The sequence below is a fragment of the Penicillium verrucosum genome, assembly GCF_028828655.1.
Source record: "Penicillium verrucosum strain IBT 35672 chromosome Unknown utg000001l_segment0_segment0, whole genome shotgun sequence".
In the NCBI taxonomy this organism is placed as follows: domain Eukaryota; kingdom Fungi; phylum Ascomycota; class Eurotiomycetes; order Eurotiales; family Aspergillaceae; genus Penicillium; species Penicillium verrucosum.
Window position 1 is genome coordinate 2,093,509 of NW_026643210.1, and position 22,745 is coordinate 2,116,253.

General features: G+C 50.0%; 14 protein-coding genes across 14 annotated transcripts; 10 read left to right on the forward strand and 4 right to left on the reverse strand.

Moving 5' to 3' along the window:
* Window positions 1–1,031: 1,031 nt before the first annotated feature.
* Window positions 1,032–2,204, forward strand: N7516_000759 (alkene reductase; the record flags this gene model as incomplete). The annotated part of the gene is made up of 1 exon (XM_057213481.1): window positions 1,032–2,204. One exon carries the CDS (start codon window positions 1,032–1,034, stop codon window positions 2,202–2,204), a length of 1,173 nt encoding a protein of 390 aa, XP_057075364.1.
* Window positions 2,205–2,845: 641 nt separating this feature from the next.
* N7516_000760 (Zn(II)2Cys6 transcription factor) lies at window positions 2,846–5,182 on the forward strand (the record flags this gene model as incomplete). The annotated part of the gene is made up of 3 exons (XM_057213482.1): window positions 2,846–3,084; window positions 3,134–4,213; window positions 4,255–5,182. Coding segments are annotated over 3 exons (2,247 nt in total), but the record flags the coding sequence as incomplete, so codon positions are not given.
* Window positions 5,183–6,591: 1,409 nt separating this feature from the next.
* On the forward strand, window positions 6,592–6,934 carry tfb5 (TFIIH complex subunit TFB5; the record flags this gene model as incomplete). Its single annotated transcript, XM_057213483.1, has 3 exons — window positions 6,592–6,610; window positions 6,673–6,824; window positions 6,887–6,934. The coding sequence occupies 3 exons, from the start codon at window positions 6,592–6,594 to the stop codon at window positions 6,932–6,934; spliced, it is 219 nt and encodes a 72-aa protein (XP_057075366.1).
* A 768-nt stretch (window positions 6,935–7,702) lies between these two features.
* Window positions 7,703–8,188, forward strand: N7516_000762 (Hsp20/alpha crystallin family protein; the record flags this gene model as incomplete). Its single annotated transcript, XM_057213484.1, has 1 exon — window positions 7,703–8,188. One exon carries the CDS (start codon window positions 7,703–7,705, stop codon window positions 8,186–8,188), a length of 486 nt encoding a protein of 161 aa, XP_057075367.1.
* Window positions 8,189–8,662: 474 nt separating this feature from the next.
* N7516_000763 (enoyl-CoA hydratase/isomerase family protein) lies at window positions 8,663–9,567 on the forward strand (the record flags this gene model as incomplete). The annotated part of the gene is made up of 2 exons (XM_057213485.1): window positions 8,663–8,775; window positions 8,835–9,567. The coding sequence occupies 2 exons, from the start codon at window positions 8,663–8,665 to the stop codon at window positions 9,565–9,567; spliced, it is 846 nt and encodes a 281-aa protein (XP_057075368.1).
* Window positions 9,568–10,029: 462 nt separating this feature from the next.
* On the forward strand, window positions 10,030–10,833 carry N7516_000764 (rhamnogalacturonan acetylesterase RgaE; the record flags this gene model as incomplete). The annotated part of the gene is made up of 2 exons (XM_057213486.1): window positions 10,030–10,138; window positions 10,193–10,833. The coding sequence occupies 2 exons, from the start codon at window positions 10,030–10,032 to the stop codon at window positions 10,831–10,833; spliced, it is 750 nt and encodes a 249-aa protein (XP_057075369.1).
* Window positions 10,834–11,066: 233 nt separating this feature from the next.
* Window positions 11,067–13,520, reverse strand: N7516_000765 (isochorismatase family protein family; the record flags this gene model as incomplete). Its single annotated transcript, XM_057213487.1, has 1 exon — window positions 11,067–13,520. The coding sequence occupies one exon, from the start codon at window positions 13,518–13,520 to the stop codon at window positions 11,067–11,069; it is 2,454 nt and encodes an 817-aa protein (XP_057075370.1).
* Window positions 13,521–14,120: 600 nt separating this feature from the next.
* On the forward strand, window positions 14,121–15,317 carry N7516_000766 (Ketol-acid reductoisomerase; the record flags this gene model as incomplete). Its single annotated transcript, XM_057213488.1, has 1 exon — window positions 14,121–15,317. The coding sequence occupies one exon, from the start codon at window positions 14,121–14,123 to the stop codon at window positions 15,315–15,317; it is 1,197 nt and encodes a 398-aa protein (XP_057075371.1).
* A 280-nt stretch (window positions 15,318–15,597) lies between these two features.
* On the forward strand, window positions 15,598–16,768 carry N7516_000767 (threonine/serine dehydratase; the record flags this gene model as incomplete). Its single annotated transcript, XM_057213489.1, has 2 exons — window positions 15,598–15,931; window positions 15,999–16,768. 2 exons carry the CDS (start codon window positions 15,598–15,600, stop codon window positions 16,766–16,768), a joined length of 1,104 nt encoding a protein of 367 aa, XP_057075372.1.
* A 44-nt stretch (window positions 16,769–16,812) lies between these two features.
* N7516_000768 (putative Rad51 family DNA repair protein) lies at window positions 16,813–18,183 on the reverse strand (the record flags this gene model as incomplete). Its single annotated transcript, XM_057213490.1, has 2 exons — window positions 16,813–18,072; window positions 18,124–18,183. 2 exons carry the CDS (start codon window positions 18,181–18,183, stop codon window positions 16,813–16,815), a joined length of 1,320 nt encoding a protein of 439 aa, XP_057075373.1.
* Window positions 18,184–18,452: 269 nt separating this feature from the next.
* Window positions 18,453–18,818, forward strand: N7516_000769 (uncharacterized protein; the record flags this gene model as incomplete). Its single annotated transcript, XM_057213491.1, has 2 exons — window positions 18,453–18,670; window positions 18,722–18,818. 2 exons carry the CDS (start codon window positions 18,453–18,455, stop codon window positions 18,816–18,818), a joined length of 315 nt encoding a protein of 104 aa, XP_057075374.1.
* Window positions 18,819–19,037: 219 nt separating this feature from the next.
* Window positions 19,038–20,274, reverse strand: N7516_000770 (TBP-associated factor 8 family protein; the record flags this gene model as incomplete). The annotated part of the gene is made up of 2 exons (XM_057213492.1): window positions 19,038–19,801; window positions 19,866–20,274. Coding segments are annotated over 2 exons (1,173 nt in total), but the record flags the coding sequence as incomplete, so codon positions are not given.
* A 387-nt stretch (window positions 20,275–20,661) lies between these two features.
* On the forward strand, window positions 20,662–21,334 carry N7516_000771 (cytochrome c oxidase subunit VIIa). The gene is made up of 4 exons (XM_057213493.1): window positions 20,662–20,805; window positions 20,909–20,951; window positions 21,107–21,142; window positions 21,221–21,334. The coding sequence occupies exons 1-4, from the start codon at window positions 20,776–20,778 to the stop codon at window positions 21,298–21,300; spliced, it is 189 nt and encodes a 62-aa protein (XP_057075376.1). The 5' UTR covers window positions 20,662–20,775; the 3' UTR covers window positions 21,301–21,334.
* A 505-nt stretch (window positions 21,335–21,839) lies between these two features.
* On the reverse strand, window positions 21,840–22,599 carry N7516_000772 (NEDD8-conjugating protein UBC12; the record flags this gene model as incomplete). Its single annotated transcript, XM_057213494.1, has 4 exons — window positions 21,840–21,992; window positions 22,051–22,340; window positions 22,432–22,522; window positions 22,579–22,599. 4 exons carry the CDS (start codon window positions 22,597–22,599, stop codon window positions 21,840–21,842), a joined length of 555 nt encoding a protein of 184 aa, XP_057075377.1.
* Between the last annotated feature and the right edge of the window lie 146 nt (window positions 22,600–22,745).

Here is a 22,745-nt window from a genome sequence, read left to right on the forward strand (position 1 = left end):
ACCACTATATCTGAGCATTACGCTCAGATAGACCAGGCTCCGATATATATAGTGCATGACATGACAGGAGTACGGGTTCCAGCTCGGGGGCGTCCCCGCCAAGCCTGCTTATATCATCATCCAATATTGAGTGTCCAGGAGCTGCACATGATTATATAACCATAGTCTTCTTTTTCTATTTACCCTCTTTACCCTCTATAGTCAGGTGACTCCGTAAAAGTATTAATACCCTTTTACTACCGCCTTCCTAATTAATCATACCGCCTCCTTTATTTCTTACTAGTAGAACCTATAATATAACTAGGGTATTAACACTTTTATATACAATATAACTATATAATAGAGCTAATACTACCATAATAGAAGGCTACTAGAGAACCTAACGAGGGTTATTTTCATAATATAGAAGGAGCGTTTATGGTCCTAGGGGCGGACCCCCGAGCGAACGCCGGAGCGGGAGCGTCCCTAGGGTAGAGAAAACCGAAACGTCTATACTACTATAACGTACGGCCGGAAAATACAACATACTAAAAATTAGTAGAGTATAAATAGATATACTAAGTAGTTATGGTGTATTTTAGCGTAGTATGGGGCTACGCCAAGGGTTGGTATGATTGAACTAAATGTATATTATATAATCAAATGAAGTTGGGTCTGTCCCAGGTTTTGGACCTCAGGGATACTCAATATTGGATGATGATATAAGCAGACTTGGCGGGTACACCGGAGCTTTTTTTTCGAGTACCCCCGAGTAGCCCGGAGGAGTGGAGTCGGGCTCGTAAGCCACGCTCCTCCTGCTCCGAAACTCCGGATTCCACTCCCATCTAACGGGACGATTAATAACTTTTCGGAGACATTCTCATATTGTTTTGGTGTAATTTAGCCCGACTCTGATTATTTATAACTCCCAGCATGTTTCCAAGTTACCCCTCCAAAAAACCGTCTACCTGGCAACTGAACAATCCCCCTGGCTCGTTTCCTGTCATCTCAAGACTCCTATATCACCAAAAATATTTGGACATCCAAGCAGAATGAGTCCACACGTTGTGTCGGAATACGTTCCCTCCAAAACCCGACTCTACAAGCCCTTGAAGGTCGGCAACATCACACTACAGAACCGAATCGTCCTTCCTGCCTTGACCAGGCTCCGCAATGATGCCAACCATACTCCCCTTGCTTTGATGGAGAAATATTATGCGGATCGTGGCTCTGTCCCCGGAACCCTTGTTATCTCCGAAGCAACAGGGATTTCCCATATTGAGGAAGGCCAGGCCAACAACCCGGGCTTCGTGAGTGATGCCCAGGTTAAAGCCTGGAGCAAGATCATTGATGCAGTTCACGCCAATGGCTCTTTCTATTTCCAGCAAATCTGGGGTATGGGAAGAGCATCTGATCCGGGGCTTCTCGCTAAACGCGGTTTCCCATACAGGTCTAGCAGTGCGGTGCCCATGAAAGGCGTCGATGTTACCCCAGATGCTCTGACTGAAGAAGAGATATTGGAGACCATCCAAAGCTTCGTGGAGACTTCTGAGCGTGTCATCGCTGCTGGTGCAGATGGAGTCGAGATTCACTCTGCTCACGGTTATCTGCTCGACCAGTTCCTCACATCTAGTGTGAACCAGCGCACGGATAAGTGGGGCGGATCCATCGAGAACCGATCCAGATTGACACTTGAAGTTGTAAAGGCCGTTGTCAAGGCGATCGGTGCAGAGAAGGTGGCCATCCGCTTTTCCCCCTACGCCGGATTCCAAGGCTCCGAGAAGACAGACTCCGTTGAGCTGTACACTCATCTCATCACCGAGCTCAAAAAGATGAACGTCAAGTTCGCCTACTTGTCTCTAGTCGAAGCAGCTGGTGACCCCGGGGCTTTGCTTCTAGACGAAAAGGCGATTAATGTTGGCAAGACACTAGACTTTATTCTTGATGTCTGGGACAATTACTCGCCTGTCATGGTGGCAGGTGGCTACAAGCCTGAATCTGCTGCTCGAGCAGTGGAGACGCGTTACAAGAAGTGGGATGTGATGGTTGCCTTTGGTCGCTATTTCATTTCCAATCCGGATCTGGTCTTCAGGATCCAACACGGCATTCCTCTTGCCCACTATAACCGCGCAACATTTTACTTCCCCGAGCAGTGGGAGGGCTACAATGATTATCCCTTCAGCCCGGAATTTTTGAAGGCCCGCCGAACGCCGTCCACACTATGACTAAGTGAACATAAATTGACACCATGAAAGCATTTTGGTCAAGGCAACGACTTGCACAAAGGGCAAAGAGCCGGTGACACTTGGATACGAATTCATTTTAAAACAGCATTACATCGCAGTCTTGCATTTGAAAGAATAGACAAGTTGGCCTAATCCTTGGAATTGGCAGGGGTCAATTTTTCATTACATATATTCATCGCAGGCTCAACATTGGATTAATGTTTAATGTCAAATTTTCAAATCATGTCGATACGTAGATGGTTTACTCCATTAGTTACATCCATCCATTTGAGGTTTCTAGGTAGTCAAGTCCAAGTGCATCCTATTGGGTCATCCAGGCTTTGCAGAGAGCGCAGTACCTCGGTCCGCGTAACAATAGCTTTTACCAAGCAGAAGAACCTTGTAGAATAGAAAGAAAGAAGAAGAAGAAGAAGACCTGAACAATCTACATGTATACTCCGGACAAGGGTCAGCTGACATCCCACCAATCAGGGATAAAGGCGGCCCCACATCCCCCACACCCTTTCGACCTTTCGGGGCAACTCTCACTCTCACTCTCTTCGTGTCTGCACAATTCCAGGCCAACAAGGCCATTCATGTGTGACTCGACTGCCTAATGGCTACCACCTATTTGAGCAGGGTTTGGATCTATCATGAACACCGCTTCACTGCGAAACAAGCCGGCATCAGCCGGCACAGGTGCCGGAGTGAAACCCCTTCGAAAGCAAGTCTCTCGGGCTTGCGACTGGTGTCGCGCTAGAAGATCCAAGTGCGATAATCAGCGACCATGTAGAGCATGTATTCAAAGAGATGAGCCATGTGCCCAGACAGGCGTCGATGAAACGAAGACATTACCCCAAGCATTAAGGTATGAAGATACGTGAATAGCTATTTGTGAATTTATGAGTAAACCCTAAACACTGATATAGAGAATCTGAGAGACTCAAGGTACATGTCAGAGATCTAGAAAATGAGCTGGCCTGGTATAAAACCCAGTATCAAGCAAGCTCCACCGTGAGCTCATCTTGGAGTCCACCCGAGCAAGCCTCTTTAGGTGGCTCTCCATATGTGTCTAGTCGCACAAATACTTCCCCGCCAGAGCCTCGATCGGAGAAAAGGTCAGGTGAAAGTGACCTTATGGCTCAGAAGCCATGGGAAGGGATCGAGATTGGCACCGCACGCTCTCCGAACGTATCTTGGTACGGGCCGTCATCGCTCTTTTGCTTCATCGGTCGTATGAATAGCTACATAGACTCGAGTCTTCACCAGGGACAGTCCGGGTCGGCCAAAGATATGGTTCTTCATGAAAGCGCAACTGCGTTACTTGGCTTTGACACCATCAACACTCCAGAAGACTCGACACACGCCGCTCTTTCAGGCGACTCCCCATTGTCCAAAGGGCAATTTCTGAGTCCAACACAGGAAGAATACTTTCTTGAGTTATTTTGGAAGTCCTATCACACATCTCTGTTCCCAGTAATCAATGAAACCGACTTTATGGATCAGTATCGCTCTCTATGGAACGATTCCGGGGATTCAAGGACACCATGCGCTCTCGTGGACATCATCATCGCTTTGTCCATGCAATACGGAGTATCCCGCATGGCACAAGAGAAACAAAAATCCACTGACTGCGACCCCAGCATTGCTGGTCGATGGTATTTCCGACGGGCCCAGGTGATGTCAAACTACTATCTGGAAAGCCCAACAGTATCAACCGTGCAGTGTTTCCTACTCAGCGCTATCTACTTGTGCAATGGATCATTTCAAAACATGTCAGCCGATGCCTGCGGTAGTGCAACTCGAGCTGCCTATACTGTCGGGCTTCATCTGGATCCCCCCTCGTCAATGCCCGAACCAGAGCGTGAATTGCGCAGGCGCTTATGGTGGGCTCTGTACCAGCTGGATGCCAAAATTGGAATGAAACTTGGACGTCCATTCACCCTTCACCGATCTTCTATCGAGCCCAGACTTCCTGATGACAAACCTGACACTGCCATGCAGTCGGGGTCCCGCTTTACTCCCCTTGGGGGAATAAGACTTGGCTCAGTTTCCATCTTTACGACGTCAAGCTTTTCACCATTGCCAAGGAGATTCATGTGGCTTTTTACTCCAGGGATTTAAACCTTCCGGAGGGTCAGTCTATCTGGCACAACCCGGAGATACTCGGGTCTCACGCTGAGTATCTGCAATCTCAGACGTCCAGAATGGATCAATGGCGAGAGGAAGTGCCTACCTCACTCAAGACGAAAAGAAAAGGGAATGGCGCAATCTTCTCGACAGACGGTTCTCAAATGGAGTTTGAGCAATTTGCGCCCGAATGGCTCCAACGCCAACGCTTAAATTTGGAGCTTCTATACCACACATTATGCCTTAACGCTTACCGTCCCTTTATTTCCTTCATTCCTGGTCGCCAGTCAGCTTTGACTCGCGAGCTAGCCACTAAATGCGCTCTTCACGCAGTTACACTTACCAGCATCACACATCAAGCGCTTTCATCAACAACAATTTTACATGGCTGGCATGAATCTTTCCAATGGCAATGGAACGCATCTATGACCATCGTCGGCTTCGTCCTCGCAAACCCGCACAACGAGTTAGTCTCCGATGCCCGTCAAGCCGTCGATCTCTCCATTGCTATATTCGACATGTTCAGCGAATGCTTCGGAGTCGCGACTAGCGCTGCCAGAATCCTGCGCACCCTAGCCCCCAAAATAGACTTCCTCTTACAATCCTATTCAGCTTCTCAGGGTTCAGTCGCAGGCTCTGGCGGACTGGACGGAGCGCCTATTGAGAACTTAAAATCAAATGAGATCGGATCTGAGTGGCTTGATCGTCTCATGTCAGATGCGTCTGCTTTTGATCCTTCTTATGTGATGCCGATGCAGGAGATGTTTCAAATGGCTTATTCGATCGAGCAGTGGAGTGGGTTGGATTCGTTGATGCCGAGTATGGGGATTGATCAGTGGATGATGTAGATAGAGTTTGGTTGTCTGGATTATTGGTTGTGAAGACATGATTGTTTCCACAATATTGTTTGTTCCAAATTTCCTGCGGTGCCTTTGGGCCTCATCGGTGAAGGTCTGTCGTCGTTCCACTTTATCCCGTGAAAAGACCGGGGTACTGGTGGCATATTGACCAGTTGGGAGGGGGCAAAGGCGTGGATGAACAGATGTTTGGCTGCTGTGAGCCTTCAACGAGTCTCTTCTGGATGATACTGGTTCTTTTTGGTTGCGAGAAGATAACCATTTTTATAATCCCGGAATTTCTTTGATATTGCGATAGACCTTGGGGGAAGAGCGCGGCCGTTTGGTTGGGATTGAAGACTCTTGCCCATCTATGCTCGACTCGGATTGATAAGTTTATCGAGAACATCGGTAATCATACTTTTCGAAGCGCCATAGCCGTATCCCCTAGTGATTTGCTCCAGTGATATCGGTGGTTTCCCGTCTTCAAGGGCTTTCACCTGTCCCCGGGATTTATCGAAACTGCTGCTCTTTTGTTGCCCTATAGACCCCAGTCTTTCGGTTTTTTTTTCTGGCTGATAACCGCCTTCGCCTGGAGGTTTACGCCAGCAGCAAGACTGCATGTGGCCACGAGGACTTTGATCGCCCTCTGACTATAAGCCTGTGCAATAGTACCCGCTCTTCAGTTGTTATGCCAGCATTTAAGTGGCCATTAATTAGTAAGAACGGGAGCTTTATCATTTTTCCTCTAAATCCGAGTCCGGTGCATAAGCGAGACTCTGCAGTTCTGCGAGAAGGTCGAGTTGCTTGTTCAACTATTCCGAATTCGCTGGTGGCATCGCTTTACCGATGGTTGTTCAAGGCGCGGGTACCCAGGTAGATACGGAGCACTGGTTAAAGCCAAAGATATCATCTGAGAACGTTGGCTGGATGATGGAGGTGATCATATACTCGTCAAAGTGTAAGCATTCAGAACTCCTGATGACTGTATCATCAGATGTGCCTTTCCCGCTAACCTGGGAATAAAAGATGAGTTGGAGAACCCATAGGAATATGCATGGATAAAGAAGTGGATGGAAACAAGGGGAAAGAGGGGATTAAAGAGAAGATGGAGAGAGGAGAGGATTGAAGAGAGAAGAAGGAAGAGGTGAGAGGAAGAAGTAAACAAACGGAACAAATAGGCAGGAACTACCTATATATGGGACATGAGTGTAGAGGAAGGAGGGACATAGATGCTTATGAGCTTACGGACCAACCTTGGAAGGCCTGGGATTGGAATCTTGCTGGCATACTATAACTTGTACGGAGTAGGGAAAATTTAAAGATAAGGGACCAATGTCTTGGCACGGGTATCTCCAACTTCTCCTCATTTCACATTTCACTCCTTCTTCTTCTCTCCACACCTCCTTCTCTTCTTCAAGATGCCACGCGCCGTCCGAGGTCAGCTCCTCTTTGTCCCTTGCTTCCTCGCATATCTTGCTAACATTTTGTATCCTCGGCAGGTCTACTGATTGAATGCGATCCCTCGATCAAATCCATGATCCTGAAGTACGACGAAGAGCGACATGACTACATAGTGGAGGATTTGGATGACGAAAATCACCTTGTTATCAAGGAGAGCCAGCTACAGAACCTCAAGGTTCGCCTGGATCAGGTACCTACTACACCCTAGCTATTGCGGGATTCTCCTAGCGCCATTACTCACAGATTTGACAGGACCTTGACGAGAAGATCATGCAGCTGGATGAATCTGAATCTGAATAGGTTATAACCAGCTATTTGGCACTGGACGCGATGTCTACACACGCGACGCAAAACCAAACGGTTCTCATATCCAAGTCCACAACGCACTCGCAACACACTATCGTGAATGTGCCCAACTCCCACCACTTGCTACGAAGGATCGTGTCATGATTTCATCGGTATCCAATGGTTAAATGCAGTCTGGTCACCTCAATCATCCGCTCTTCCTCCGACCGATGAGTACCTGGCCACTTTGCATGGAGAACACTCTCAATAATAGCGGACTACTCTCAGACAGGGGGGGGTTGGAGACTGTGCAACCCATCGAGGCTGATTATACTTCACAATGCTGTGTATCCCAGCTTCAGGCTGTGCTGACTAGTAGTACCCTGCAATGAATAAGAGGCGTGTGGCGTGATCGAATGTAGGCGAGGCACATCATCCAAAATACCGGATAAACCAATACTCCGGCAGATATAACCATGGACAATGTATATAGTGTAGCATGTCACTCTCCAATGATCTTGGAAGAGTGACATTCATGACACTTGCCACACGCTCGTAAACACATACATTGCAATCAATCAATTACGCTCTATTGCATAAGACAACAACTCGTGACCATCGAGATGTCAACAACAGGCTACACGCTATCCTGTTTTATATTCCTGTGTAAGGGCACCTGGTTTCCGGTGAATTAGTAAACCCCTTGTTCATATACCCTCCCAGCTTCAATCAGCTTCAATATAAAACCACTTCTTTCAAACTACCCAATTTCCAACTTACAACATGTCTCTTCTCCGTGCCAACTTCCCGGGCTCTGGTGACTTCGCTCCTCTTTTCCGTCTGCTCGATGACTACGATGACCACCGCTCTTCCCGCAACCGGACTGCAGTTCGCTCTTTCTCTCCTCGCTTTGACATCCGTGAGAGTGAAGATGCATACCATTTCGATGGTGAACTACCTGGCATCGATCAGAAGGACATCGATATCGAGTTCTCCGACCCCCAGACTCTAGTTGTCAAGGGCCACACTGAACGCGAGTACCATTCTGAGTCACCGGCCGAGATCAAGGAAGGCAACGATACAGACGAAGTTAAACCCACTCACCGGTTCTGGGCCAGCGAACGCTCAGTCGGCGAGTTCCAGCGCGTCTTTTCCTTTCCGACTCCTGTCGATCAGCACAATGTGAAGGCCAGTTTGAAGCATGGCATCCTGTCCATAAAGGTACCCAAGACCGCTGTCGCTACTTCCAAGAAGATCACCATTGAGTGAAGAGTCATTTCCTTCACGTCCCCACAGGAGCTACCATTTTTTTACCAATGGTACTGGACAGAACTTGTAACTTTTCCCCATATCCGTATTTTCTTTTATGCCATAATGTTGTCTTAATTCTTTTGGATATATATCATATCTATACCGTATATATATATATATCCATGGTCCGGGCCCTCGGCACATGCAAATCCTAAGTTGATACGCCAAATATAATGTCAAGTATAATTTTCTTTTTGGAAAATGGAACTATACCTAGAATTACATTCAGAAATAAATAAAGGTCATATAGTTTTAGAAGACATCTTAAAGATATTCCAAGACATTCAAAATTGACATTCGGTTGTTGCTCACGTTTTACTCCAGTGCCGAGGTCCGCCGCTGTTTAACAACAGTCCCCTTATACTCCCAACTCTCTCTCTCCCTCTTCCTTCTCTCTCAAACTCCAGAAGCATTCATTTTTCCCTCTAAAATATGGCTGACGACTACTCTTTCGAATATTTTACCATCCAACTTCCCACTGATCATCAATATGTGGCCCATGTGGAAATCAATCGCCCAGGAAGGTTGAACGCCTTCATCGAAGTGTGAGCACTAACCCAGACTTTGACCTTATATATTCTCTAATAAATCAAATCAAATCTAGTATGTGGGAAAATATGGCCCAGATCTTCAACAGGCTTTCCTCTGATCCTCGCGTTCGCGCCATCGTCCTCAGCGGCGCTGGAGAGAGGGCATTCACCACCGGATTGGATGTGAAAGCGGCGTCGGAGGGCCTTCTATCATCAGACGCCAAGGCCGACCCAGCCCGAAAGGCAGCCGTCTTTCGTCGGCATATCACCGCCTTCCAGGACTGTATCAGCGCGGTAGAGCGCTGCGAAAAGCCCGTTATAGTTGCTCTTCACGGGTTCTCACTGGGACTCGGTATTGACCTGTCCACGGCGACGGATGTGCGTCTCTGTTCGCGCGATACGCGGTTCGCCGTCAAGGAAGTCGATATCGGGCTCGCGGCAGACATTGGCACCCTCAGCCGACTCCCCAAGGTGGTTGGAAATTACGGGTGGGTCAAGGAGGTTGCTCTGACGGCGCGCGAGTTCGGTGCTGACGAGGCGCTGCGTGTGGGGTTCGTTAATGCGGTGTATGATAATCGTGAAGCTACTATTGCGGCTGCGTTTAAGCTCGCCTCTCTGATAGCTAGCAAGAGTCCCGTGGCTGTGCAAGGCACCAAGGAGATCTTGAACTTCTCGCGTGATCACTCTATACAAGATGGACTGCGCTATACCAGTGTGTGGAATAGCGCTGCTTTGCAGACTCAAGATGTCTCGGCGGCTCTCCTGTCTGGGTTGCAAAAGCGTACTCCAACATTCGAGAAGTTGTGATTGGCAAATTCACTATTTCCCGCTGTATATAAAACATATACGGAGTTGTCTACTAATATAGAAACTTCTGTGACACCTGCCAAGGAATATCACCATCGTCACGTCTGATCTTGCTCAGGGAGTATGTCCGGTACATATGGGCTATTTTAGGATAATTTCCCGGTTTACCAAGCCTTATTTATTTCCTGTCCGTGTCCTATTAATGAGTTTCCATGAATCAGAACCGACGATCAACGGGTCTCCGCATTTCTCTGCAGGTTTCATTCCTTTTTCTCCGAAACAACAATGAAACTCGACAATGACAATGTATACCCCGCCGAGAACGTCACTCTTTTTCCACGTATCCAAGCTATTGTTGAGCATGGCCTAAAAAATATATATAATTTCGAAGAAACTGTCAATTCCCTAAACAACATATAATAAAAGTCTCCTCACTAGAACTTGCTCTATATTTATTTCGCCATGAAATCTGCTATTCTTCTCTCCGCCCTCATCCCTAGTGCGCTGGCCACCATCTACCTTGCTGGTGACTCGACTATGGCAAAGGGCGGGACTGGATCCAGCACCCAGGGTATGTGTATTCTCTCATTCAGCCTCCAGGATAACATCATGCTAATACTCCCAGGTTGGGGTGAATATGTTACGCCCTATACCTCACTCACCGTCTCCAACCAAGCTGTCGGCGGCCGTAGCGCACGGTCATACACGCGTGAAGGTCGGTTCGATGACATTGCAGCCGTGGTTAAATCTGGAGATTGGGTGGTCATCGAATTCGGACACAACGATGGTGGCTCTTTGACTACCACCGATAATGGGCGTAGCGACTGTTCTGGCACAGGCAGCGAGACCTGTAGCACAACCTACAATGGGGTCGCCGAGACAGTGTTGACGTTCCCGGCATATATTGAGAATGCCACCAAGACGTTCAAGGCCAAGGGCGCCAATGTGATCATCTCCAGTCAAACGCCCAACAACCCCTGGGAAACTGGAACTTTCACCTATACCCCGTCGCGGTTTGTGGGCTACGCGGAGTTGGCAGCTGCTGCTGCCGGCGTGCCCTATGTTGATCACGGGGCTTATGTGGCAGACCAATTTCAGAAGCTCGGTCTGACTGCTGTCGATGCGTACTTCCCCTTGGACCACACGCACACCAGTCCTACCGGTGCGTCGGTAGTGGCTCAGGCCTTTTTCAAGGCTGTTGTTTGTGGGGATGTTGATCTGAAGAATTCTCTGAGCACCACCTCTTTCCCTGGTTCGTGTCTCTAAATGGACAGATGTACGGTACCTATACAATCTAAGCTTATTTTGTGTAGAGCGAGGTAGCAGATTGGGCACAACTATATCCAAAAGTAATTGTAGACTGGGCCTCAACCAGTCTGGCTCATGGCCAGAGAATTTCGTAAGGTTTCGTAATATGTCCATAGCTAAGACACGAACAAATACAAAAGCTGTCGTTGAAAGAGCTTTCTTGCGGACACAAAATCACAGTCGGTCCGATTTTATTCCTCCAAAATAGATCGAACGATGCCCCGATTCTCGACTCGGTGATAGTATTGATTCACGCTCACGAACCGAGCATCAAATGGACCTTGGTTCTGTACAATATCCCGTAGAATTGGCCATAGAGAGCAATCGTCGATGGTGAACACGGAGCCCCCTAGGTAATGCTGGCCCTGCAAAGTACGCTCCCAATCCTCAAGCCCATATTCAAACCGGCAGGCTGGATTGGTGGCACAGTGCTGACGCCAGTGTCTCAGAAACTGGTCAATCGTTGAGAAGAAATTGCCCCCACGTAACGAATCTCCACCTGGCCGTGAGATATCAGCAGACCGGTTGGCCATGTGCGCTAGTATAACAGAGTCGCCCGCGATTGTTGCTCCATCAGGCGCTTCATATATGGGCAGTGTAGTTGCGCCACTATCTCTAGCTCCCAGCTCATGGTTGGTGATCAATCGATATCGAACGCCGCTTTCCCCCAGACAGAGACGCACACGTAAATTGGCCACAATATCACAGCCAAGTACTAGCTGCCCTGGTGATGTAGTCACAAAGTTGACCACGTCAAATCCCCCACCGTACACGGCGTCCCAATCGAATTCGGTGCCACGATTTTCCTGGCCAAATGCACCAATGAGGCGTGCTGTTTCGGTAGGATCCCCATGGACCACGGCGCGAGCCCGGTCCAATGTCTTACTGACAGCCCCCTGTCCCCAGATTGTATTGGCCACAGGGTCGATGAAAGTGCCAATATGACGGAAAGTAAGGGAAATTCGCTGACCACCAAAGGCTTGCTCCTCGGTAGATTTGGTTACATCAGGCCGTTTGTCGGCCCGGATGCCATGAAGCCATCGCATGTTGGTCTTTGGGCCGAGCACAAAAAGTGACTTGTGAGGAAGAGGCACGCGCTGGGTTGTTCGGCATGGTCCGGTGCCTCCCTCAGGCTCCGATGCTGACGCTTTCGTACGGAGGACCATCACACGCTCGGCACCTAGACTGACATTGCAAATGAAAGACCCTCGCACAATATCCAGTGTCTTATCTGAGTGTTCTGATATGCGATCCTGCCCATCTCGATAAAGCTGAATAAGTACATGATTCAAGGGGTGGCCTAGTATTTGCTCAACCGCCATGCGCACTTCATCAACCGTGGGGGTGAGTGGCTCGAAGGGTGGAGACTCGTCCGCCGGATGACGATATATAGGTATGGCTCCATCTGGTCGAGGTTGACCCTGGACTGCAACCAATCGGGGAACTTGGCCCGACAGATGGTACATCTTTTGCCAATCTACCTCCGCCTGTATACGACCAAAGGAGTCTTCGGCCAGGTTGACATTGGTCACGAGGCGCGAGTCGCCCTCCCCGATGTTGGTTTGGGATGTATTTGGTATTTCCGCGGATTGCAGAGGTGTTATTCCCCCGTCGTGGTCAGCGCGAGGTCCAGTTGAAGATTCTTTTGGGGTGTCTCGGCGCTTCGGACGACGGGCGCGCACGCGCACTTTCTTTTGGTCCTCCACTGGACCCCGCGCCTGTGCGGCGGTAGGGCGTTGTGCGCGAGAAAGACTAGCGAGTTCCGAAAGGCTGGGATCTTCTGGCTCGCGTGGGTTATCTGTGGGAGAGGTGTCCGCAGTATTCCAAAATTCCAGACCATCCATGACGCTCTCGATGCCAGCCTCAGCTGCTGACCTCTTTGGCTGCGGTGCGCCTTGGCGTGCAATTGCCTCAGTCTCATCCCAATCTAGCTCCTGAATGAGCTCCCGAGCGGTGATACCAGTCGCTCCCAGGATATCCGCCATGCGTCGCATTGCTTCTTGATGCCGCTGAAAATCACGGAACCCCAAGCAATCCTCCACAAGGGTGACTGCAAACCCATTGCGGACAGCATCCAAAGCCGTCGCAAACACAGAGACATTGGACAACGAACCACAAAGGTACAACTCAGTCACAAAGCGTGTCCTAAAGGATAGCACCAGGCCGGGGGACTCCAGTGCAGAGTATCCTGTTTTGTCCACTACGGTGTCATGCTGGTTGATGGCGGCTAGAATCGGCGCGGGGAACTGATATCCGGGGGTATGCGGGTCACAGCATAGCGAAGAGTCGGTGGAGAGAAAAGCTTCACGGTCAACCGGTTCTGGTGAATCATGATCTGACCTGACTTCAATTATATCCGAGGTGGGCATCTCCTTTCTGCGCGGTGGTTCTCTGTCCAGGACAATGCGATCACCAAAATTCCAGTCAACAATGGTCTGAGGAGATGCATATTGTGACCGCACCCAAACTACATCACCGACTCGACGGAATGCAGATGCTAGCTGCGGGAGATTTTCGAGGATATCCGATGTATTGGGGATATGTAAAGCCCCGGACGAACGGACAAAGTCATTTTGAAAGTCAAGTAGTAACAAGGCCTTCCTAGTCTGGATGGTGGGTAAATCCCCAAATGAGAAGACACTCATCCTATAGACATGGTACGATCAAAGAATAGACACAGGAGAGACACAGGAGAAAGTAATTGGACCGACCAAACAATCTCAGTGGATATGAAGTGGTGAGGGGCGGAGAGACATTGTAGATGAGGCCTGAGGCAGAAATGGTACTTTTTTTTTCGGGAAGGAACGACTCAAAAAAGAGAAGTCGAGGCAGGTACGAATGTCATCACGTGGTTTGAAATATAAACAGAAGAGTCTTGACCCTCTACGGAGGATTTCACTTTTCCTTTTTGATAACATTCTAATATCCCGGAGATTGTTCCTACTCCGGGGAAAGAAACTTATAAAGATTTTCGAGTCATAAAAAATAATATGTGATCTCCTACCAAATATGCTTGTCGCACTGGGAAACGCAATTCATGACATAATAAATGATCCTCCTCCAATCAATACAGCGGCCGGTGTCGGTGTGGGGTCTCCGGGGAGCAAGGTCTGCTCTCCGAGAATTGCTACGGTGACTCGAATCGCCCAGCCATATTCGCCCATTATTTAAATTCCCAAGCTTCCCCAGTCCAACTTCTCCCTTTCTCCTTCACTCTCCACTCTCCTCTCTTCCATATCTTCACAATGGCTTCTCGTGGTCTTCCCCGTGCCCTCCGCCTTGCCCGCGCGGCCGCTCCTCGCTCGGTCATTACCGCAGCTCTCCCTCGCCCTGCCCTCGCTGCTGCTGCCGCCCTTCCCCGTGTCTCCTCGGTTGTTACCCCCGTCCGTGGTATCAAGACCATTGACTTCGCCGGTGTCAAGGAGGATGTTTACGAGCGTGCCGATTGGCCCCGTGAGAAGCTCCAGGAGTTCTTCAAGGACGACACCCTTGCCCTCATCGGTTACGGCTCCCAGGGTCACGGTCAGGGTCTGAACCTCCGTGACCAGGGTCTCAACGTTATCGTCGGTGTCCGCAAGGATGGTGCCTCATGGAAGGAGGCCATCCAGGATGGCTGGGTTCCCGGCAAGAACCTGTTCGATGTCACCACCGCCATTGAGAAGGGTACCGTTATCATGAACTTGCTCTCCGATGCCGCCCAGTCCGAGACCTGGCCCACCATCAAGCCCCTCCTCACCAAGGGCAAGACCCTCTACTTCTCCCACGGTTTCTCTCCCGTCTTCAAGGACCTCACCAAGGTCGATGTCCCCAAGGACATTGATGTCATCCTCGTTGCCCCCAAGGGTTCCGGCCGTACCGTCCGCACTCTCTTCCGTGAGGGCCGTGGTATCAACTCCTCCATCGCCGTCTTCCAGGACGTCACCGGTCAGGCCAAGGAGCGCGCCATCGCCATGGGTGTCGCCGTCGGTTCCGGTTACCTTTACGAGACCACCTTTGAAAAGGAGGTTTACTCTGACCTCTACGGTGAGCGTGGCTGCCTCATGGGCGGTATCCACGGTATGTTCCTCGCCCAGTACGAGGTTCTCCGTGAGCGTGGTCACAGCCCCTCCGAGGCCTTCAACGAGACCGTTGAGGAGGCCACCCAGTCCCTGTACCCCCTGATCGGTGGTAACGGTATGGACTGGATGTACGCTGCCTGCTCCACCACTGCCCGTCGCGGTGCCATTGACTGGTCCAGCCGCTTCAAGGACACCCTGAAGCCCGTCTTCAACGACCTCTACGACAGCGTCCACAACGGCACTGAGACCCAGCGCTCCCTCGACTACAACTCGCAGCCCGATTACCGCGAGAAGTACGAGAAGGAGATGCAGGAGATCCGTGATCTCGAGATCTGGCGCGCCGGAAAGGCCGTCCGCTCTCTCCGCCCCGAGAACCAGAAATAAATAATACCTTGATACCCGTGGGGGTTCAAAAAATGATGATGTACTATGAACTGTTCTTTTTGGGTTTCAGGTCGAAAATATTATTTTGAGGCTTTACCGGCCAATTCCCCAGTTACTTAATTTATTTTTCTTTTCCTCTTGTAGATTGTATAGATTGTATGTACCTACCTGCAGCTAGTAACCCCGCGCCGAAGCTCGGAGAATAGTCCGGGGTAAGATAAGAGTCATCCTTGTTACTTCGCTGTTCTCCCTTCTTCACCCTCTTATACAATCCGCAAATATGACTTCACCCGCTGTTGCAGCTCAATCGCTAACTCCAGCCGCAATTCAAGCGGCATATGGTCTCATCCAACCCCATGTGCACCGTACACCACTGCTGACATGCAAAACACTCGATACCATCGCCTCAACACCGCAATCCGTCGAAGCCTTAGTCGGAACGCCGTTCGAAGGCCAAACTCCCACTCGCCCACAATTTCGATTCTTCTTTAAATGCGAGAACTTTCAGCGTATCGGCGCCTTCAAAGCGCGGGGTGCATTCCACGCATTACTGCGACTGTTGGAGGAGCGCGGGGAGGAAATCAAGCGGCGCGGGGTGATCACACATAGCTCTGGTATTTTTCTGATATTCTTTCTGCTGCGCAAGTCAAGATTATACATGCTGAATGCTCTCGATTTCAGGAAACCATGCACAAGCCCTCGCACTCGCTGCCTCGACCCTGGGGATTCCCGCTTATATTGTGATGCCCCGCATCAGCACGCCATCGAAGATTGCAGGTACACAGTCCCATGGGGCGGAGGTCATCTTCAGCGGGTCGACAAGTGTAGAACGTGAAGCTGTGGTGGCAGAGATCCAGGCGAAGACAAACGCCATTCTCGTGCCACCATATGATGACTTCAATGTCATTTGTGGGCAGGGTACAACGGGGTTGGAGCTGGAGGCGCAGCATGCTGAACGAGCCGGGTCCCGAACCCTGGATGCGGTCATCACTCCTATTGGTGGAGGGGGACTCAACTCCGGCGTGGCGACGTGGTTCTCGGATAAGCAGACACGCGTGTTCGGTGCAGAGCCCAGCTTCGAAGGTGCAGATGACTGTCGACGCGGACTGCAGGCTGGGAAGCGAGTGGAAGCCGTTGGAACCCTCACTATCGCAGACGGGCTACGCACTCCCGTGGGATTACTCAATTGGGAGATCATCTCCAATAAGAAGAAGGTAGAAGGGGTATTCGCTGTCACCGAAGAGCAGATCAAGTCAGCCATGCGATTGGTTATAGAGCGCATGAAGGTTGTTATTGAGCCGAGTGCAGTGGTTGGACTAGCTGTGTGCCTCTTTGATGAGAACTTCAGGCGACGAGTCGAACAAGAGGGTGGCAAGGACGGATGGGATGTTGGCGTTGTGTTCAGCGGCGGCAACACAACCGTCGAGGCAATTGCCAAGCTGTTTACATGATCATAGGATATTGAATAAATGAGTATACACCGTAAATATAACGTTCAATGGTCCGGATCGGTCATCTCAACCCCCGAGCCTCGGATGTAAAATGAAAAGCTCCCACCATTGGTCGCCTCGATTGCTTCCACTATGCGACGAGGCCATTCATCACGCCCCCACGGATTGACCCATGCCGATATCTTCCCTTGCTGAACCACGCTCTGCCGTGATGCGGCATCTTTCACGGCTGCATGGGCGGCCATACTCGGAGGGAATGGGCGAACAAAGGACCGGTGGGCAATCAGACGCAATGTTGGAAAAGTGCCCCAGGGTGCAGGGAGAGCAGGTCTCAGCGATGGAACACGAGCCTGGAACTGGCCGTAGTGGCCAGGGCTGGGAGCTCGACCTCCCGCGACCATTGCGGTATATACAATTGCACACTGGAAATGACTCTGTAGAGCCTTCAGCTCCCTCACCAGTTCGGTATAGAGGTCAGACAAATGAAACCTCTTCTTTTGCTCGCGCTCAGAATCAATTTCTGCCTGAGGGCGCCCAATTTCCTCAGTCCGCGCGACTTCGTCACGCAGCCGGTCTTGCCAGAAGAAGGCGGTGGCACTGTCAATGGCGATCATATGTAAGGGACGTGATGCGGAACGATGTCGTGAGAGATCGAAAAGGTACGACTCTAGCGTGTGAATTGTGGCCAAAAGAGCGGATGAAGATTGCGGACGAAACACATGGACATGCTGTAGTGAAGAGACAAGCAATGATTCAAGATGAGGTCCGATACTTGATTCGGATATTCCTCGCTGCTGCAGCACGATACCTCGAGCCACGGTTCTTAGTCTTTCGGCATCGAATCGGTCGTCGGTATCTATGAACACCACGGCTGACTCTTGGCCACTGAGTGGGATGTCCCCATATTTTCGTGGTAAGATAGCGAGAGCCGTGAGATAGTATAATAGTTGGGACTTTCCCGAGGCTGACAGGCTGCTTGAGATCTCCACGATAGGAACCGGCTGATTCTTGCTACCGTCTAAGTCTGAGGACGACACATTGGCAGATAGGTTAATGTCTTGCGCTGCGTGTAATTCATCCGGCCTATAATCTTGACCAGCCGGAAGCTCACTGTGCAGCAGCATTTCCTCATCTTCAATGTTCTGCTGCTCTACAGACTCACTTAGAGCTTGAGGGTGTCCATCGTTCGCAGCAAGTGCTTTCGGCGCAAAGACTTCAAGCAAAGTGTCCAGGACAGGCACACCTAACAAATGTGTGTCGTGGCTTAAGTGACCAGGAAAAGAATGGGTTAATCCAGAGAGTAGCTAAAACTCGTCAACTCAACGCGTTCAAAGAAATAGGAAAAGCTGCAATACCTCATCTAGTCCCTCTTGGTGTACATCGGCTAGCGATCTCTCCCCGAGATTGGCTGCCATGTGTAAGCAATGGGCTGCGTCATGGATCTGGCATCACTATATTTTGACCATGTATAATGTCCAGCAAGTAGATTTGAGGAAAGTGGTTAGAAGGTGTAGAAGGTGTAGACGTGCGAGCGGAAAGTTGAATAGGGCGGCTGACGGAGCTTCCGAACTTCCAACCTTCCCAACCTTGAAGGTTCCAATCTTTTCCCTTCGACAACACAAAACACAAGACCTCCAAACCTCACTCAAGTTTAATTATCTCATATTCACAATCGGAAGTCACAATGGCTCCTCTCGTCCCCATATTCTCCGCTGATTCCCTCCCCGATCATGTCAATACCGTTCGCCGCAACTTCCAAGAGAAACGCCGTAAAGGCGAACAAATCAACCTCAAGGACTGTCCGTTACTCGAAATGACACAATTCTCTTGCAATCCACCACAGAATGGTGTTCCCGAACCAGGAGTTGTGGTATGCGAGCCTGTGGTGCGGTTGTTCCGACGGTGAGTCTGGAGCATCGAGTTCAAGTCAAATAACAAGCTGATCTCTGGTAGCTGTGCCGGCGGGTCAATGGTTGAGACAACATCATGGGAGCCAATTAGGCTGGCAGAGGAAGCAAAACAAAAGCAAGCAGCGAATACGAAACAATGAGAGGGACTACTTTGCATTACGAATACGCATTGGGCGGAGTTGGCTATATGGGATTACAATTACTTGCAGGTTTCAATAATAAAAGTTGCATTGTGAATAATGCTTATGACTGCCATGGGGTATCTCCTCAGGTCATGCTCCTGAACTAAAACATAAGCGCCAGCCCGTAATGGTGGGGGAAAAAGAAAAACAACGCCGGTAGGCCTTATGCCTTGTAGTTTACATGTCAATTATGACATCCGCTGCCTCGACGCTTGCGGGAGGCTTTGGAGCCTTCTCCTGTCCTCGGCGTGCATTCGAGCTTGTCCGGCGCCAGAGATCTCGCTCACAGTTGACGATGGGGCCCAACTCCATATTCGACGAAAGCTTGAGCCGGGTCTTGTCGGCATCCACCGGGTGTCCCGAATCAATATCCATGGCTGAACTAGGGAATGTACCGTGAGAGTCCTTGCCGTGCTTTTTGGATAGTCCCTTCATCATCTTTTCGAACATGCTTTCCATGCTGTCCGTTCTCCGACCCCAGAGTTTCTTATCGCGGCCAGTCGAGCCCGTCTGGTTGTCGCGGAATGCGGCGCTCGCTAATTTGCGCAAAGCTTCCTCTCCATGTCGTCCATCCTCCGCAGCGCGTTCCCTGATCTTGCGCGGGTCGTTGTCTCGTCCAATAAAAACTGCGGTGGCAGAATAGGTGTGTTTGCTAGGGAAGCTCGGAAAATGTTTGGGGATGTAGGGACGATTTGCGCGGTCGTCTTCGCTGCTCAAAGCCGTTAGAAATGGAAGAGATTTGGATATTTCATTCTCTGGTGGGGGAGATGGTAATAATGTCGGTGAGGGTTTGTCTGATGGCGCTGATTTGAGATGAGGGAGCAGATCATCGGGATTGAGGCGGAAACGCTTCAGAGCGTGATCAAAATCATGCGGAATTGGTTGGACGCGTCGCGCAGATAGCATGGACTGGCGGATGAATGTGGAGAGTCGTAGCATGTCTAGAGATTTCGGGCGCAACCCGTCAATTCAAGCTCAAAATGGATGCAATATCAGGTCACTTACACTCCTCAGTAGCACTGCAGAGGCTTGACAGTGCAGCTGGATCGGCCAAGTCAAATCCGGAGTCCTTCAAAGTCTGGCCGACTGCACGATTCATCAATTGGTCGAGATGGGTGTCATCTTGCACGACCAGCTCAGAGGTGGATGGGAGAACCACGGGTTCCTGTAAACGATGGTGGTGATGATACTGGCGCTTTATCCGCTTCGGATTGTTCTGATCAATAGATGGAGACGGTCGTTTAACATGGGCGCCCGGTGTCGCCATAGCCATTGTGTTAGTTGTGATTGAGAAGTAGTCATACCGACCAGGCACCTGGGCAATGAATGTTATCGAGTTAGTCACGTGGTGAGGGCGGTGAGTATATGAGCAGCTGTCATAGACCTCCGGAGACTCAGAGGAAGCAATGTGAATGGCTTCAAATGTTGTTTTAAATTTTTTTTTATTTTTTTTTTTTTTTTTTTTTGAGTAGATGGGGTAGGACGACGATCAAATACTGCCACCAAGCTAGACCTCGTTCATCTCACATATCCTCCATCTCAAAGGCTTCCTCTAGTTACCGTGACCTTGCTATTGATATTCACATAGATAGTGCCAATGAGCAAAATATGTATATCATTGGGATAAATGATTCATTCAGTATATAAAAAATTACAAGAAAATATATCTGTAATCATATTTCGCAGCCCCTAGAATAGCAAGAGAATGAACATGCCATCGTTCGCTCTCATAGCAAGACCGACCAATCCGGCGGCTCGCTTAGTCCGCTCCGAAGCTTCAACTTCACCTCACAAATCAGCCTTCCTTCTTAACCCCCCCTCTCCTCTCCCCACCAACGTCCGAGGCAGGTTTCAAGCTGTCCGCAACCTATACTGCTTTTGCTCAAGCATCGATTGACGCAAATTATTCGTCACAATGCCTGCCGCTATTCCCCCCATTACCGGCGTACGTGCCCCTTCCGTTGAAGGCCGGGTTAACCCGAGCGGGTTAATCAGGTCAATTGAGATATGTTCGCAATAATTTACTGACATGGTATATTTGTCTACAGATGCTCCGCCGTGGTCTTGTCCTGGACCTGAGCACCGCTTTCGGTAAGTTATGATCCGGATCGAGTGGCATGATCAAACGACAATTTGGATATCGCAACCTCTCGGGAGCGACCACATGAAATATAAACACCAAGAGAGATGGATGGGATGAGACCAACAAGTGAGACAGTTGCTGATCAGGATATCTCATCCACTAGGCTTCGGTACTACCTTCGGCTACCTCTGGTGGTACGGTAAGTAGATCATACCCCCGGCTGCGCCAACCCCACGCGATTGATGTCTCGAAATCTAATCGTATGTTTGTCCCACAGGCTACCACCTCCCCCGCGTGCGTGAGCGCGATACCTACTACGCCCGCCTTGAGGCTGAGCGTGCTGCCCAGCGGGGTTAAATCGATCAACCCTGACCACCTCTCGACCGTCTCCAGTCCGCCCGTTCGGCGCCAGTTCTTTTCTTTGTCAAAGCGTTATCTAGAACACCGCTCCGTGATGGAAGCACATGTCTCGACATCACCTCCGGGCTTGATTGAATCGACGGGTGTGTACGAGTGGGTGGTTTGATTTGAGATCGATTGTACATATACGCCTGTGGACAACCAACCGTTTTGATTTTGGACTTTACTCTTTCTGGTCATGGCAGGCCATGCTACGTAGTACCACTCGAACGCGCAGATCGATCTACTTGACCCCTACGCCTGAACCCATCGAATGAGCGAATTGGATCTATTGTGGTCAAACGCTAATTACGCCGGATATATGTACGTGGAAACACCAGCGCACCCCCCATGGGATTGCCGAACCATGTCTCCGCCATGTGTAAAACCATAGATCATCATCCCGTACCTGCTCATCGCTGTGGGGTATGGGCGAAGTCCGGATACGGGGACCGATGGGGGAAAAAAAACTGCAAGTGTGAAGCCCTAGCTGTCGTTCACCGTAGCACTCTCTCAAATGATATACCTCGGACGGACCCGCCGGCCATGGAGTTGCGTACGTTCTTCTTGAAGGCTTCACGAGTGGCGCGAAGGTCTTCCGCGGCGTCCTTGTTCAGAGGGTCGGACGCATTTGGCTCGAGGAAAAGGAACTGTGGAATAACCAGTCAGCGAAGGTAATGACCAGTCAAAAGAAATAGATCAACGGACCTGCATGCCCACAATGACAGCATTCAGATTCAACACAGGCTTCCAGTCCTCTCGTAGAATGTTTAAGCACACATTGCCCTCCAGATCGATATTGGGATGGTAGATCTTCTGCGTACATTTAACCTTGGGAGGATCATGAGGGAAGTTCTGGTTGACGGCGAAGCTAAAGTTGAAGACACCACCCTTATACATGCCCTCGTCCGGTTCGATGGTCAAGGTGAAGTTGAGGATGTCATCTGGGTTCGGGAAAGACATTTTCATCGTGCTGCCCAGGGTGAGTTCTTGGAGGTCTAAAGACAGAAGAGGTTAGAGATCCATATAGCAATGATCCAGTAATCAACCGGTGAGGGGTATACTGTTCACCACAGGAGAGTCACTTACCTCGTTGCACGCGTAATTGCGCCGCAGTGACCTTCTTCTTCTTCTTGCCTGCAGCACCTTCGGCATTCTCAGCCTCCTGCTGCTTTTGTTTCTATGCAGACTGTTAATTATAGTCCGGTGTTTCTGTAAGACACAAATAAAGCCTACCATCGACCAGATTTTCAACATTTTGGCTGGGAGTTCACCACCCCACCTGGTGGAGCGGACGGGTTTTTGGGGGAGCGAAGGAGGTTTATGGCGAGGCAACCACCGTAGGGATGTCAGATAAGAAAAGAGAGACAGAAAGGAGATGCAGAGCTGTAAAGGGTGTGAGA